Below are 14355 nucleotides of genomic sequence, written 5' to 3'. Positions count from 1 at the left end.
AGATTCAATTCCTTGTCACCTGTATTTTCCGTGACAAATTATTTTATTGTTGGGTTCAAATATCAGAAAGATTAGCTGGAACTGGGGTAGCGACATTACCTGGAGTGCAGGGCGGTGAGGAGATGACAATATAAAGATAAAAAAAAATAAGTTGTTGGTTTCTTGTCTATCATCCCATGAACTGTGCTGCATTCTCTACCTTTTGACTCCGAGAAAAATAAATCAATGGGGAGAAGGGAAAAACTAGATTGAGTTTTGCAACCCGTGTTCTAGTTCGAGTAGCAACAGACAAAGGCCATAAATGGGGTATAAGCAAACTACATACCAACTTCTCTAATGCTCAATGAAACTTATAGACAGTCTAAAAATATCAAAAATCTCCAAGTCGCAGTTACCTGTGGACCTCCTCAGAGGATTCTGCAATGCTAATATTGTATCCTGATAATTCCAAATTGGCTATATCCCCTGGACGAACTGTACAAACAGTTGCAATCCTCTTTGCACCTAACTAATCACCAAGAAGTTTGTGAGAAATGTGTGGCCATGTAGAAACTGGTCGCGAACTGTGATCTTATCAGAAATTACTAGAACAACATAACGAATTATGTGTGGATATAATGAGTGTGCATTGATCAGAAGTTAAGAACTGGTGGAGAAGGCGCGCGAGTTTGTCAGAAACTTTTAGAACAATTGTAAATGCTGCTGGTACACTTCAAGTTTTGCCTGAATATATTGAACACAGCAGTGAACAACATACAGAGCTACCAGCAGAATGCAACTGTCAGTGAAAGAACCCAATGGCTGTTCCTGAAAGAACGGGAAGAACTGGACCCCATGCTGTTTGAATGTGTCGTGGGAGGCAGGGGGAGCTGCCGTACCTGGAGCAAAGGGGCGGCGAGGTGTCCCCAGGCTTGGCAAACCCGGCGCGTCGCCTCGTCAACGCCGTCTTCTTCCCAGTGCACCACTGCACCAATGACTAACACGGCGCCTTGCACCCGCGGCTCCACGGCGACTACCTCGACACCGGCCATCCCCAACTTGACATCGACCACGGCCTGACCACACTGTTGCTTGAATGGGGAGAACAAAGCTGCAGTACCTGGAACTCAGGGGACGACAGCAAGGCCAGTGGCCAGCCGGTGGCTCCTGGGGGAGGCCATGCTGGCAGCAGTAAGCGCGGAGGTCTGCGAAGGATGAGCTCCAACTACTCTGAATACATCGAGACCTGAAACTGAAGGTAGAGATTCAGTTAACGGATGGTGCGCGTCACTGCTAGCAAAGCAAGAATGAATGGCTTCTCTCGTTGTTAATTCAGTTTAATAACCAAGTTACTGCTAAGTGTGGTATGAGTGACACAAAAATACCGCTAGCCGTGGTAAAAAAAAAAAAAGAACTGGTATCGGCAATATTTCGGTCACATCTCTCTTCTGAAGAAACACGGGTGCTTTCCGACATTGTACATAGAAAGCACAAAAAATTCAATTATTCCTGGATCCAAACACCAAAAAGCCTTCTAGACTGCCTTGCCATTCACTTTTCACTCTTTTGTCAAAATTCAACCCTCCATTCAGCGAAAAGCACTCCTTGTCTCACTGGTAGTTTTTGACTAGGCCACGGTTTTTTACAAACCACCACTCCTTGTAGAACAGTCTACTGAAATTAAGTCCAAGTTATAACTATATTCAAAGGAGAAATTCGACAAGTCAGACTCAATTCCACAAGGCAGGCAAAGACCCACTCAGAAATTGGTAAGGCACCACCACATCACATCATATATGTATTGCATGCTGATCCATCCAGCGCTAGCCCCACTGCCTCACTTCTAATATCTCATACAGAACACGCCCATTACTTGACGCCCACATAGATATTCCTCATTGATAATATTCCATCCAGTACTCATTGCTAATTTTATCCCTCGTCCATTGCACCGCTCAAGCTCTGAGACGAGGAGGTTCGCAATCAATGGATATCCTCGTCTCTGCAATACTAGGTGACCTCGTCAGTAGGTCAGCGTCATTTGTGATCAGCAAATACTTCCAGCAGCAGCCTGGCATCGGCAAGATTCTCCAGAGGCTACAGAGTGTCCTACTGAGAATCGACATCATCGTCGAGGAGGCCGAGGCACGGCACATCACCAACCAGGGGATGCTCCGTCAGCTCAAGATGTTGCGGCAAGGAATGTACAGAGGCCACTACGTTCTCGATGCCTTACTGGCATTTTTTCAAGTCGCTTGCATTCGGAAGCACAAACCCTGATGAACAGCCAAAACTGGCAACAATGGCCATGGAGATTGCTTTGGAACAGAGACAGGATTTCACAAGCGCACATATCGTTGCTGGGATACTGCGAGCTAACATCAATGCTCGATTTTGGCGCACAATTCTTGAATGTGTAAGAGCATATAAACGGACAAATCTCCTTTTGTTTGACCAGCACCCATACTTTCGTTTGCGGGTAGATGAACCGGTGTACTATTGGACCTTGGAGAAGAGCCGCAGATATTTCTTGATTTGCAACTATCATCAGTCAGATTCCACCGAGAGTGTTCCAAAGATCAGTGTGCAGGACATTCTCCTAGGACGTGGTGGTACACTACCCTATGGAGAATTTGAGGCTCTTTCATGGAGGTCTAGCATACCGCCCTACTACAACTACATGGTAAGCTGTAAGATGCAAGCACCACAACTTACAGTGGGAAGGAAGAGGCGCGTGCATCAAGAGGAACAACATTTTATTTGAAAGTCTGCCACACACGTCATGTATGTTACTGCCTTTTCCTGCAAATTGGGAAATGTTATTACACTGGCTTTAGAAGTCTTGCCAAGTTTAAACACATATGTCTGTTAGTGTGCAGGCTCTAGGCATGGAGTCGCTGTATCCTAGTAGTACAAGTGTTTGCATGTCGAGTATGTTATGCTTGTGTTCAGGTAAGTACATTCAGAGTCGAGGCGATGTTTGCATGTCTGATAAAATAGAGTCCAAACATGTTGCATTTATAAATTTGAGTATCTGAGTCTGTATGTATCCTATTGACCTGTGAGGGTACTAAATAAATCTAAGCCTTAAAATAGCCCTTGATCATGATGAGAAAAGTGCCCTAAATTTGCTCTGTTTCTCAAGTGTGCGTGTGTTTGATCCTTGGTGAAAGAAAATAAGTTTCAATCCCTCTGACAGATTATTTTCTTGCTGGGTCGAGGTTGGCCCACCATACTGTCTGCAAGTTTTTGGAGAAGCTGAATGTCATTGGTGACTGTGGTAGTTCAGACATCTTTGTGAAATGAAATATGATAATCTGATAAACTTTCTCTCTCCAAATATGCTACTTGATCAACACTATGCACTGGAGTATTCAGAACTAAACCTGGAACAAAAACTGAAACTACTAGGAACCGAAACTGAAACTGAATTCAGTTAGGTTTGGAACAGCTAACAAGCTCCGGCTACTCTGAATACATCAACACCTGAAACTGAAGGTACAGATTCAGTCAATCGGACGGTGCGGGTCACTGTGCTAGCTAGCAAAGCAGAAATGAATGGCTGGGATCGATGGGCCAAAATCCAACCCTCTAGGCCGGTCAAGAAACGGCAGGGTTTTTCTACCCCGTCCGTGTGTCACTGCTGCTCTTTGACTAAACCACCACTCCTCGTAGAACAGTCCACACAAATTAATATAGCACGTCAAAGAGAGATTCTTCAAAGGAAAAAGGGGGTACCAGTTAGTTCTGATGTGACACCATGACATGTGATAAATTAATATTATTTTTGAAAAGACATGTAATAAATTATGCTTGTGTGCATCATCTATCGATGTATAACTCTATTTTCTTTTTTTTCATGTAATAAAAAGGTACTCTTTCATGCTAGAAAAAGTAATGGCCACAACACCTCCAAAACCAAAGAAAAATGTGCACTCGAGTGAGTTGGTTGGCAAAAAGAAACTTAAATATCTCAGACACATTTCTAAAAGCCAGGATCAACATCCAACTATCCTCTTATCCAAACCACTCCACATGCAACTTATAAACTAATTTAAAATATGCCAATGGGGCAGTGGCCTATATCGAATTAACCCTTTTCTTACAATGGCAGTTTTCTTGATTCACTTTTTGCAGTGGCATTTTTCAATGCACGAAGTTGGCAGTGACATGTACCAAATAAACCCTATAAGTATTTCCACAAAAAAATTAACCCTACAAGTAAATAAAAGAAAAGGAAGTAGCAATTCCAACACAACACGTTAAGTAAAACCCAATTTCACACGGCAGGCAAAGACTCACACTACCTTGACATAGTCAGCCACCTTCTAACCTTTCATCCAGAACACATGCCCGGGTCTCTAGTCGAAATTGAGCAACACCCCCATGACTAGTACCACTCACTGCTAATTTTATCCCTTGTCCATTGCAGCACTCGAGCTCAGAGTCGAGGAGGTTCGGCAGTACCCAATCAATGGATATCCTCATCTCTGCAATCGTAGGCGACCTTGTCGGCAGGTCGATGTCCTTTTTGATCAGCAAATACTTCCAGCAGCAACCTGACATCAACAAGATTGCCCAGAGGCTACAGAGTGTTGTATTGAGAATCGACATTGTTGTCGAGGAGGCCCAGGGGAGGGACATCACCAATCAGGGTATGCTATGTCAGCTCAAGATGTTGAGGCAAGAAATGTACAGAGGACACTATGTTCTTGATGCCTTGAGATTCCGAGCCGCCCTTGACGAGGAGGAGGTGAGCCACTCATCGGCTGCGCTTTGGAAATCCAGTCCAGCCAAACGGCTTTGTTTCTCTCGCACCGGCAGCAGCAGAGGCAACAGAGAAGCACTGCTAATTGGCACAAATAGGAACATACGAGAAGAGCTGCAACAGATGGTTGATACCCTTGAAGACACCATGGATGGTATGAAGGCGATTCTTTTCTTCTTGGAGTTATATCCTCGGATGATCCGCCAACCTTGCGGCACATACTTGTTCTTGGACAATTGCATGTTTGGTCGCCAAACGGAGCGGCAGTGGATCCTGAATTTCTTGATTAGTCCTGGTGCTACACCAGATTTGGCTGTACTTCCAATCGTTGGCCCAATAAGAGTAGGGAAGAGCACTCTTGTTGAGAATGTCTGTAGGGATGGGAGTGTGCGTGATCGCTTCTCGATGATCCTCTTCTTTCCAGAAAGCAGTCTCAAGGATGAAGGGGTGGTCGACCTGAGAGATAACAATATTAAATTCAGACATCAGAATTGTGCTTCTCAAAATAGGTTGCTGATTATTATTGAAACAGACAAGGATATTAACGAGGAAACATCGAGAAGGCTGAAATCTTCCGCAACCTGCATGACACCTTGCGGTGAGAGCAAAATCATAATCACTAGTCGGTCAGATAGAATTGTGAATCTGGGGACAACGGAAGCACTTCGACTGGATTATCTCTCTCAAGAAGCTTATTGGCATTTTTTCAAGTCAATTGCATTCGGGAGCATAAACCCCGGGGAGCATCCAAAACTGGCAACTATGGCTATGGAGATTGCTTTGGAACAGACACAGTGTTTCACAAGCGCGCGTATCGTTGCTGAGTTACTGCAACATAACTTCAATGCTCGATTCTGGCGCACAGTTCTTGAATGTGTAAGAGAAAGTAAACAGATAAATCACATTATGTTTGGCCAGCACCTACCTTCTTTTGCGGGAAGATGCACCGGTGTATTGTTGGAGATTAGTGAAGATACACAGATATTTCTTGTTTTGCAACCATCAGCAGTCATATTCCGATGAGAATGTCCCCAAGATCAATCTGCGGGACATCATCTTAGGATGTGGTGGTAAACTGCCCTGTGGAGAATTTGAGGCTCTTGCATGGAGGTCTCGCTTACTGCCCTACTACAACTACATGGTAAGCTGTAAGATGCAAGCACCACAACTTACAGTAGGAAGGAAGAAGCGTGTGCATCAAGAGGAAGAACATTTTGTTTGAGTAGCACACTTCTGTGACTCATATCATGTATGCTACCGTGTTGTCCTGTGAATTAGGAAATATTATTACTCTGCCTTAATTAGGAGTCTTGGCAAGTTAGGTAACATATATGTCTATTAACGTGTAGGCATGGAGGGCTTCTATCCTCCTAGCATAAGTTTGCAAGTCGAGTACATCATGCTGTTGTTTGGGCAAGTACTTTCAGATTCAAAACAGTGTTTGCATCGCCGGTTAAATCAGAGTCCTAGACAAAATGTATTTATAAAGTTGGATGATTGAGTCCGTCTCCTAGTGATCTGGATACTATGGGTAATCTATAAACCTAAGCCTTGCTATCACACATATATTGATCTTTGGACATGAAGAAAAGAATAGGGAAAAGTGCACCAAATCTGCTCTGTTTGATCCTTGGGCAAAAGCCAACATGCTTCAATTCCTCTGTCACATTTATTTTTTGTGGCAGATTCTTTTCTTGCTGGATTTCATTAAGTAGACTGGACCGGTGTATTGTTGGAGATTGGTGAAGAGACACAGATCCTGAGCTGAACCCTTGCTCTTGCTCTTGCACTGGACTGGACCTGACAAGCACAGGATCTAAACTGGCCTGGCCATATTGTTGCTTGAATGGGGGAAAGCTGCAGTACCTGGAGCTCAGCGGACGGCGGAGGGAATACGGGGTTCATAATGAAGCCTGGGAAGGAAGGGACGGTGAGTTTGTAGGCTGGCCGTAGAAGCGCTCGCCGGCGGCCCTAAGGAGGCCAGGTGGTGCAGCTCCAGCCACTCCAAATATATCGACACCTGAAACTGAAGGTGCAGATTCAGTTAACGGCCGGTGCGCGTCACTGCCAGGAAAGAATGAACGGCTGGGATTGACGGTCCTCTGAGTTTGCTGCTGTTGTTGTTAACTCAGTCTAGTTACCAAAAGTTACTGCTAACTGCAGTATGAGTGTTCTGGCAAAAAAAAAAAAACTGCTAACTGCAGTAAAAGCAGAACTGGTATCTGCCGATATTTCTCACTGAACAGTAGAAACCAAAGCAAATTCAACTATTCCTAGAGCCAAAGGCCAAAATCCCTTCTAGACTGCCTTGCCATTCATTTCTCACTCTTATGTCAAAATTCAACCCACCCGGTCAGCAAACGGCATGGTTTTTCTCTTCCGCGCCTCATTTATGGTTTTTCACTCCACCACCACTCCTTGTAGAACAGTCTGCCCAAATCAAGCCCAACTTGTATAACACGTCAAGGAGAAATTCCTACAAGGAAAATGGGCACCAGTTAGTTCTGATGTGACATCTTGACCTGTAATAAATTATGCTTGTGTGCATCATCTATCGTCTGGATGCAGATGCCCAGAGGTATAAAATAAGATAAAAGTAAAGGAAGGAAACAGAGTAGTGTTGTTTTGGCATAGATTTGCAACGAGTCAAGTCAGACTCAATTGCGCAGCCTAAGACTCGCTCAAAAATTAGCAGGGCGCCACCACCATCATATATATAGCAGCTGATCATCTTATTGCATTAGATTGGTGCTCCATTATTTATTTCAAAATATACATATAACATTTAAAACTTTAAAAGCTTACCAAGCCTTAACAAGTCTTGAGTCGAAATTGAGCAACCCCCCATGGATTGACGCCCAAGTAGCTAGTATCACCCATTGCTAATTTTATCCCTCTTCCATTGCACCACTCGAGCTCTGAGTCGAGGTGGTTCGCAATCAATGGATATCCTCGTCTCTGCAATCGTGGGTGACCTCATCAGCAGGTCTGCATCGTTCGTGATTAGCAGATACTTCCAGCAGCAGCCTGACATCAATAAGATTCTACAGAGGCTATGGAGTGTCCTACTGAGAATCGATATCTTCGTCGAGGAGGCCGAGGCACGGCACATCACCAACCAGGGGATGCTCCGTCAGCTCAAGATGTTGAGGCAAGGAATGTACAGAGGCCGCTATGTTCTCGATGCCTTGCGATTCCAAGCCGCCCGCGGCGAGGAGGAGATGAGCCACTCGTCATCTGCACTGTCCAAATCCAGTCCAACCAAATGCCTTCGTTTCTCTCGCACCCGCAGTGGCAGCAGCAGCAGCAACAGAGAAGCACTGTTGTTTGGCACAAACAACAACATACAAGACGAGCTGCAACGGATGGTTGATACCCTTGAAGACACCGTGGCTGGTATGAAGGAGTTTCTTTTCTTCATGGAGCTGTATCCTCGGATCCTCCGCCAACCTTATGGTATGTATTTGCTATTGGACAACTGCATGTTTGGTCGCCAAATGGAACGGGAACAGGTTCTGAATTTCTTGCTTAGTCCTGGTGCTACATCAGACTTGGCTGTACTTCCGATTGTTGGTCCAATAAGAGTAGGGAAGAGCACCCTTGTTGAACATGTCTGTAGGGATGAGAGTGTGCGCAGTCACTTCTCGATGATCCTGTTCTTTCCACAAGGTAGTCTCAGGGATGAAGGGGTGGTTGACCTGAAAAGAAACAATATTAATGGTCTAGTAAGATATCGAAACTCTGCTTCTCAGACCAGGTTGCTGATTATTGTTGAAATAGCTGAGGATATTAATGAAGGAACATGGAGAAGGCTGAAATCCTCCACAACCGGCATGACACCGTGTGGTGGGAGCAAAATTATAATAACCAGTCGATCAGATAGAATTGTGAATCTGGGAACAACTGAAGCACTTCGACTGGACTTTCTCCCTCCAGAAGCTTACTGGCATTTTTTCAAGTCACTTGTATTCAGAAGCACAAACCCTGATGAGCAGCCAAAACTAGCAACAATGGCCATGGAGATCGCTTTGGAACTGCGACAGGGTTTCACAAGCGCGCATATCGCTTCTGGGATATTGCGACATAACTTTAATGCTCGATTCTGGTGCACAGTTCTTGAATGTGTAAGAGAAAGTAGACAGACAAATCTCAATATGTTTGGCCAGCACCCAAACCTTCGTTTACGGGAAGATGCACCGGTGTATTGTTGGAGATTGGTGAAGAGCTGCAGATATTTCTTGATTCACAACTATCATCAGTCAGATTCCAGTGAGAATGTCCCTAAGATCAATCTGAGGGACATCGTCTTAGGATCTGGTGGTAAACTACCCTGTGGAGAATTTGAGGCTCTTGCATGGAAGTCGCGCATACCGCCCTACTACAACTACAGGGTAAGCTGTAAGATGCAAGCACCACAACTTACAGTAGGAAGGAAGAAGCGTGTGCGTCAAGAGGAAGAACATTTTGTTTGAATAGCACACTGTCTGTGACTCATATCATGTATACTACCATGTTGTCCTGTGAATTAGGAAATATTATTACTCAGGAGTCTTGCCAAGTTAGTTACCATATATGTCTATTAACATGTAGGCATGCCGGACTTCTATCCTCGTAGCATAAGTCTGTACTTTCAGATTCAATACAGTGTTAGCATTCCGGTTAAATCAGAGTCCAAGACAAAATGTATTTATAAAGTTGAGTGCTTGAGTCTGTATCCTAGTGATCAAGATACTATGTATAACCTATAAACTTAAGCCTTGCTATCACACATGTATTGATCTTTGGGCATGAAGAAAAGAGTAAGGAAAAGTGCATCAAATTTGCTCTGTTTCCCATGTACGCGTGTGTTTGATCCTTGGGCAAAAGGCCAATATGTTTCAATTCCTCTGTCACATTTATTTTTTTGTGACAGATTCCTTTCTTGCTGGATTTAAAGATCAGAAAGATGAGCTGGATCAGGAGTAGTGGCATTACCTGGAGGCCAGGTGGTGCAGCTCCCGCTAATCTGAAGGGACAATTCCATTTCTCCCCCTAACTTGAGCCACCACCTGGTGTTTGCCCCTAATTTTCAGTTATGCTCAAAAATACCCCTCCTCCGTCAAGTCACCTTACAGAAATGCCCTTCTGTGTCGTTACCGTCCGGTCAAAGGGCTTTGACCGTCTGGTGAATAGTAACATGGTGAACAGTAAATTCGAAAAAAAAATCAAAAAAATCTGAAATTTTGTGGGATCGAAGATACTCAAGGGATCAAGGTGCTTGCAAATTTTCGCGTAGTTTGGACATTCCAGCAGCTCGTGTCAAAGGAAAAACTTTAAAATGTACGCTGTGAACAGTAAATTCAAAAAACATAGCTAGAAAATTCAAAAAAATATGAAATTTTTTGGCATCAAAGAGGCTGGGGTGCGTGCAAATTTTTGTTGTGTTTCGACATTGTAGGAGCTCGTGGAGAAAAAAACAAAATCTGGCACAGAAAAAAACTTTGAAAAAAATGCACTGTTTTTTTTTTTGCTAGAGCACCTCGCATGTCATTTGATCACAAAAATTTGCAAGCACCTTGCGCACCCAAGCCTCTTTGATGCCAAACAAATTCATATTTTTTTAAATTTTCTTGCTATTGTTTTTGAATTTACTGTTCATAGCGTATAGATTTATATTTTTTTCCTTTGCCACGAGTTCCTGGAATGTCCAAATAGCAGGAAAATTTGCATGCACCTTGCGCCCTTGAGTATCTTCGATCCCACAAAATTTCAGATTTTTTTGATATTTTTGCTATTTTTTTCGAATTTACTGTTCACCATGTTACTATTCACCAGATGGTCAAAGCCCTTTGACCGGACGGCAATGGCATTTCTATAAGGTGAATTGACGGAAGAGGGGTATTTTTTAGCATACCTGAAAATTAGGGGCAAATGCCAGGTGGTGGCTCAAGTTAGGGGGAGAAATGGAATTGTCCCTAATCTGAATATATCAACACCTGAAACTGAAGGTGCAGGTGCAGATTCAGTTAACGGAAAGAAAGAATGGATGGGGTTAACGGACCTCTGAGTTTGCTGCTGTTGTCGTTAACTCGGTTTAGTTACCAAGTTACTGCTAACTACAGTATAAGTGTCCTGGCAAAAAAAATATACTACTATCAGCGGTAAAAGGAGAACTGGTATCTGACGATATTTCTCTCACTGAACAGTAGAAACCAAAGCAAATTCAACTATTCCTGGAGCCAAAGGCCAAAATCCCTTGTAGACTGTCTTGCCACCCATTTCTGAGTCTTTTATCAAAATTCAACCCTCCGGTCAATAAACGGTATGGTTTTTCTCATGTCTCATTTATGGTTTTTGACTAAACCAGCACTCTTTGTAGAACAGTCTACCCAAATTAAGTCCAACTTGTATAACCTGTCAAGAAGAAATTTCTACAAGGAAAAAGGGCACCAGTTAGTTAGTTCTGATGTGACATCTTGACTTGTACTCCCTCCGTTCCTAAATATTTGTCTTTTTAGAGATTTTAAATGGACTACCACATACGGATGTATATAGACATATTTTAGAGTGTAGATTTACTCATTTTGCTCCATATGTGGTCACTTGTTGAAATCTCTAGAAAGACAAATATTTAGGAACGGAGGGAGTAATAAATTATGCTTGTGTGCATCATCTATCATCTAGATGCAGATGCCCCAGAGGTATAAAATAAGATAAATGTAAAGGAAGGAAACAAAAGCAGTGTTGTTTTGGCATAGTTTTGCAACGAGTCAAGTCAGACTCAATTCACATGGCAGCCCAAGACTCGCTCAAAAATTTACCAGGGCACCACCACAGCATATAATATCCAGCAGTAGTCTCAGTGACTCACACTACTTTGCCATGGTTAACCTTGAAATCTTCCATCCACAACACCTACCCTGGTGGCTCGGTCTTGAGTCAAAATTGAGCAACACCCCCATGGCTTGACTCCCAAGTAGCTAGTGTCACTCACTGCTAATTTTATCCCTCTTCCATTGCACCACTTGAGCTCTGAGTCAAGGTGGTTTGCAATCAATGGATATCCTCGTCTCTGCAATCGTAGGTGACTTCATCAGTAGGTCTGCATCGTTCATGATCAGCAAATACTTCCAGCAGCAGCCTGGCCTCAACAAGATTCAACAGAGGCTACAGAGAGTCCTACTGAGAATCGACATCATCGCCGAGGAGGCCGAAGCGCGGGACATCACCAACCAGGGGATGCTCCGTCAGCTCAAGATGTTGAGGCAAGGAATGTACAGAGGCCGCTATGTTCTTGATGCCTCGAGATTCCAAGCGGCCCTCGACGAGGAGGTAAGCCCCTCATCATCTGCGCTCTGTAAATATAGTCCAGCCAAACGGCTCTGTTTCTCTCGCGCCGGCAGTGGCAGCAGCAACAGAGAAGCGCTGTTGTTTGGCACAAACAGCAACATGAGGGAAGAGCTGCAACGGATGGTTGATACCCTTGAAGAGACCGTGTCTGGCATGAAGGAGTTTATTTTCTTCTTGGAGTCATATCCCCGGATACACCGCCAACCTTATGGCACATATTTGGTATTGGACAATTGCATGTTTGGTCGCCAAACGGAACGGGAGCGGGTCCTGAATTTCTTGCTTTGTCCCAGTGCTACTTCAGACTTGGCTGTACTTCCGATCATTGGTCCAAGAAGAGTAGGGAAGAGCACCCTTGTTGAGTACATCTGTAGGGATGAGAGTGTGCGTGATGGCTTCTCCATGATCATGTTCTTTCCAGAAGGCAGTCTCAAGGATGAAGGAGTGGTCGACCTGAAAGGGAACATTATGAATAGTCTAGTCAGACATGAGAATTTTGCTTCTCAAAACAGGTTGCTGATTATTGTTGAAATAGCCGAGGGCATTAGCGAGGAAACACTGAGAAGCCTGAAATCTTCCGCAACCTTCATCACACCTTGCAGTGGCTGCAAAATCATAATCACCAGTCGCTCGGATAGAGTAGTGAATCTGGGAACAACAGAAGCACTTCGACTGGACTATCTCTCTCAGGAAGCTTATTGGCATTATTTCAAGTCGCTTGCATTCGGAAGCAGAAGCCCTGATGAAGAGCCAAAACTGGCATCGATGGCCATGGAGATCGCTTTGGAACACAAACAGTGTTTCGCAAGCGCGCATATCATTGCTGGGATGCTGCGAGATAACTTCAATGCTCAATTCTGGAGCACAATTCTTGATTGTGTGAGAGCATTTAAACAGACACATCTCCTTATGTTTGGCCAGCACCCATACCTTCGTATGCGGGAAGATGCACCGGTGTATGGTTGGAGATTGGCGAGCAGCAGCAAATATTTCTTGGTTTGCAACACTTGTCAGTTAGGTTCCAGTGAGGAAGTCCCGAAGATCAGTGTGCAGGACATCATCTTAGGACATGGTGGTACACTACCACGTGGGCAATTTGAGGCCCTTGGATGGAGGTCTCGCATACCTCCCTACTACAACTACATGGTAAGCTGTAAGATGCAAGAACCACAACTTACTGTGGGAAGGAAGAAGCGTGCGCATCAGGAGGAAGAACATTTGATTTGAATAACCATGTTGTCTGTGGCTCACATCATAGGAAGTATTATTACGCTGCATCTAGGAGTCCTGCCAAATTAGTTAATAACTTAATATATTTCTTGTAGCGTTTGGATGCTTGTGTTTGGGTCAAGGCAATGTTCGCATTGCCGGTTGAATTAGAATCCAAGACAAGTCGTATTTATAAAGTTGAGCACTTATTAGTCTCTACGTATCATGTGGGTACTCCATAAAACTAAGCCTTGTGATAATCCTTGGACTTGAAGAAAAGGGTAGAGAAAAAATTGCCCCAAATTTGCTCTGTTTCTGATGTGTGAGTGAGGTTGATTCTTGGGCGAAAGCCAACAAGTTTCAACTCCTCTGTCACACGCATTTTCTGCGACAGATTCTTTTCTTGCTGGGTGAAAAGATCAGAAAGTTAATCTGGAATGGGATGGGAGTATTAGCGCTACCTGCAGCTCAGGGCGGTGGGAAGGTAATGATAAAGATAAAACTAAGTTGTTGGTTTCTTGTATATCATCCAATGAACTGAGCTGCATTTTGTATCTTTTGACTCGGACAAAACAATATTTTGGGTAACAAAATATCACGAGAAAGAACATTTGTAGACACCAGGCATGTAGTAGTAGTACATTGTGCTTTCAGAGTCAAGTTTAGAGTCAAAAACAAGTTGTCTAAATATTGGGCAAGTACTTGAAATTTATCTGAATATTGAACACAGGACTGAAAGAATCCCCATGGATTGTTACTGAAAGAACTCCCAAGGGTTCAGCAATGAGAACTGCAGGGAATACTCAGATTGGCTATTGGAGAAGCAGTGTGGGGGTGTTGGTGGGCGGGGGCGGGAGCCAGTCAGCGGCCAGTCAGCGGCGGCGATGTCGGCAGCCAGTCAGCGGCGGGAATGCCGGGTCCGCCGAAGTGGGTTATGCTGGCATCGAGGAGGGCCGGCCGTGCAAACGCACAAGTGCTAGCTGAGGAGGTCGTGCGCCATGGGTTGGAGGGCGTGCGAGCCGGCCGCCGGCGCCGCGCGGGATTTGTCGCCGGCGGTGAGCAATAAAATG

At 44.2% G+C, this 14355-nt stretch overlaps 3 protein-coding genes and 1 pseudogene across 3 annotated transcripts; all 4 read left to right on the top strand.

Annotated features, from left to right (window-relative positions):
- Positions 1-2136: 2136 nt before the first annotated feature.
- LOC125534999 lies at positions 2137-3048 on the top strand. Its single transcript, XM_048698057.1, has one exon. The coding sequence runs from the start codon at positions 2207-2209 to the stop codon at positions 2741-2743; it is 537 nt and encodes a 178-aa protein (XP_048554014.1). The 5' UTR covers positions 2137-2206; the 3' UTR covers positions 2744-3048.
- Positions 3049-4107: 1059 nt separating this feature from the next.
- Positions 4108-6755, top strand: LOC125534997 (annotated as a pseudogene).
- An 809-nt stretch (positions 6756-7564) lies between these two features.
- On the top strand, positions 7565-9710 carry LOC125534996 (putative disease resistance RPP13-like protein 1). The gene has a single exon (XM_048698056.1). The coding sequence runs from the start codon at positions 7690-7692 to the stop codon at positions 9217-9219; it is 1530 nt and encodes a 509-aa protein (XP_048554013.1). The 5' UTR covers positions 7565-7689; the 3' UTR covers positions 9220-9710.
- A 913-nt stretch (positions 9711-10623) lies between these two features.
- Positions 10624-14105, top strand: LOC125534995 (putative disease resistance protein RGA3). The gene has a single exon (XM_048698055.1). It carries the CDS (start codon positions 11783-11785, stop codon positions 13301-13303), a length of 1521 nt encoding a protein of 506 aa, XP_048554012.1. The 5' UTR covers positions 10624-11782; the 3' UTR covers positions 13304-14105.
- Positions 14106-14355: the final 250 nt, after the last annotated feature.

Source organism: Triticum urartu, chromosome 2, assembly GCF_003073215.2.
Source record: "Triticum urartu cultivar G1812 chromosome 2, Tu2.1, whole genome shotgun sequence".
NCBI classification, from domain to species: Eukaryota; Viridiplantae; Streptophyta; class Magnoliopsida; order Poales; family Poaceae; genus Triticum; species Triticum urartu.
This window is presented reverse-complemented; position numbering and strand designations above follow the sequence as displayed.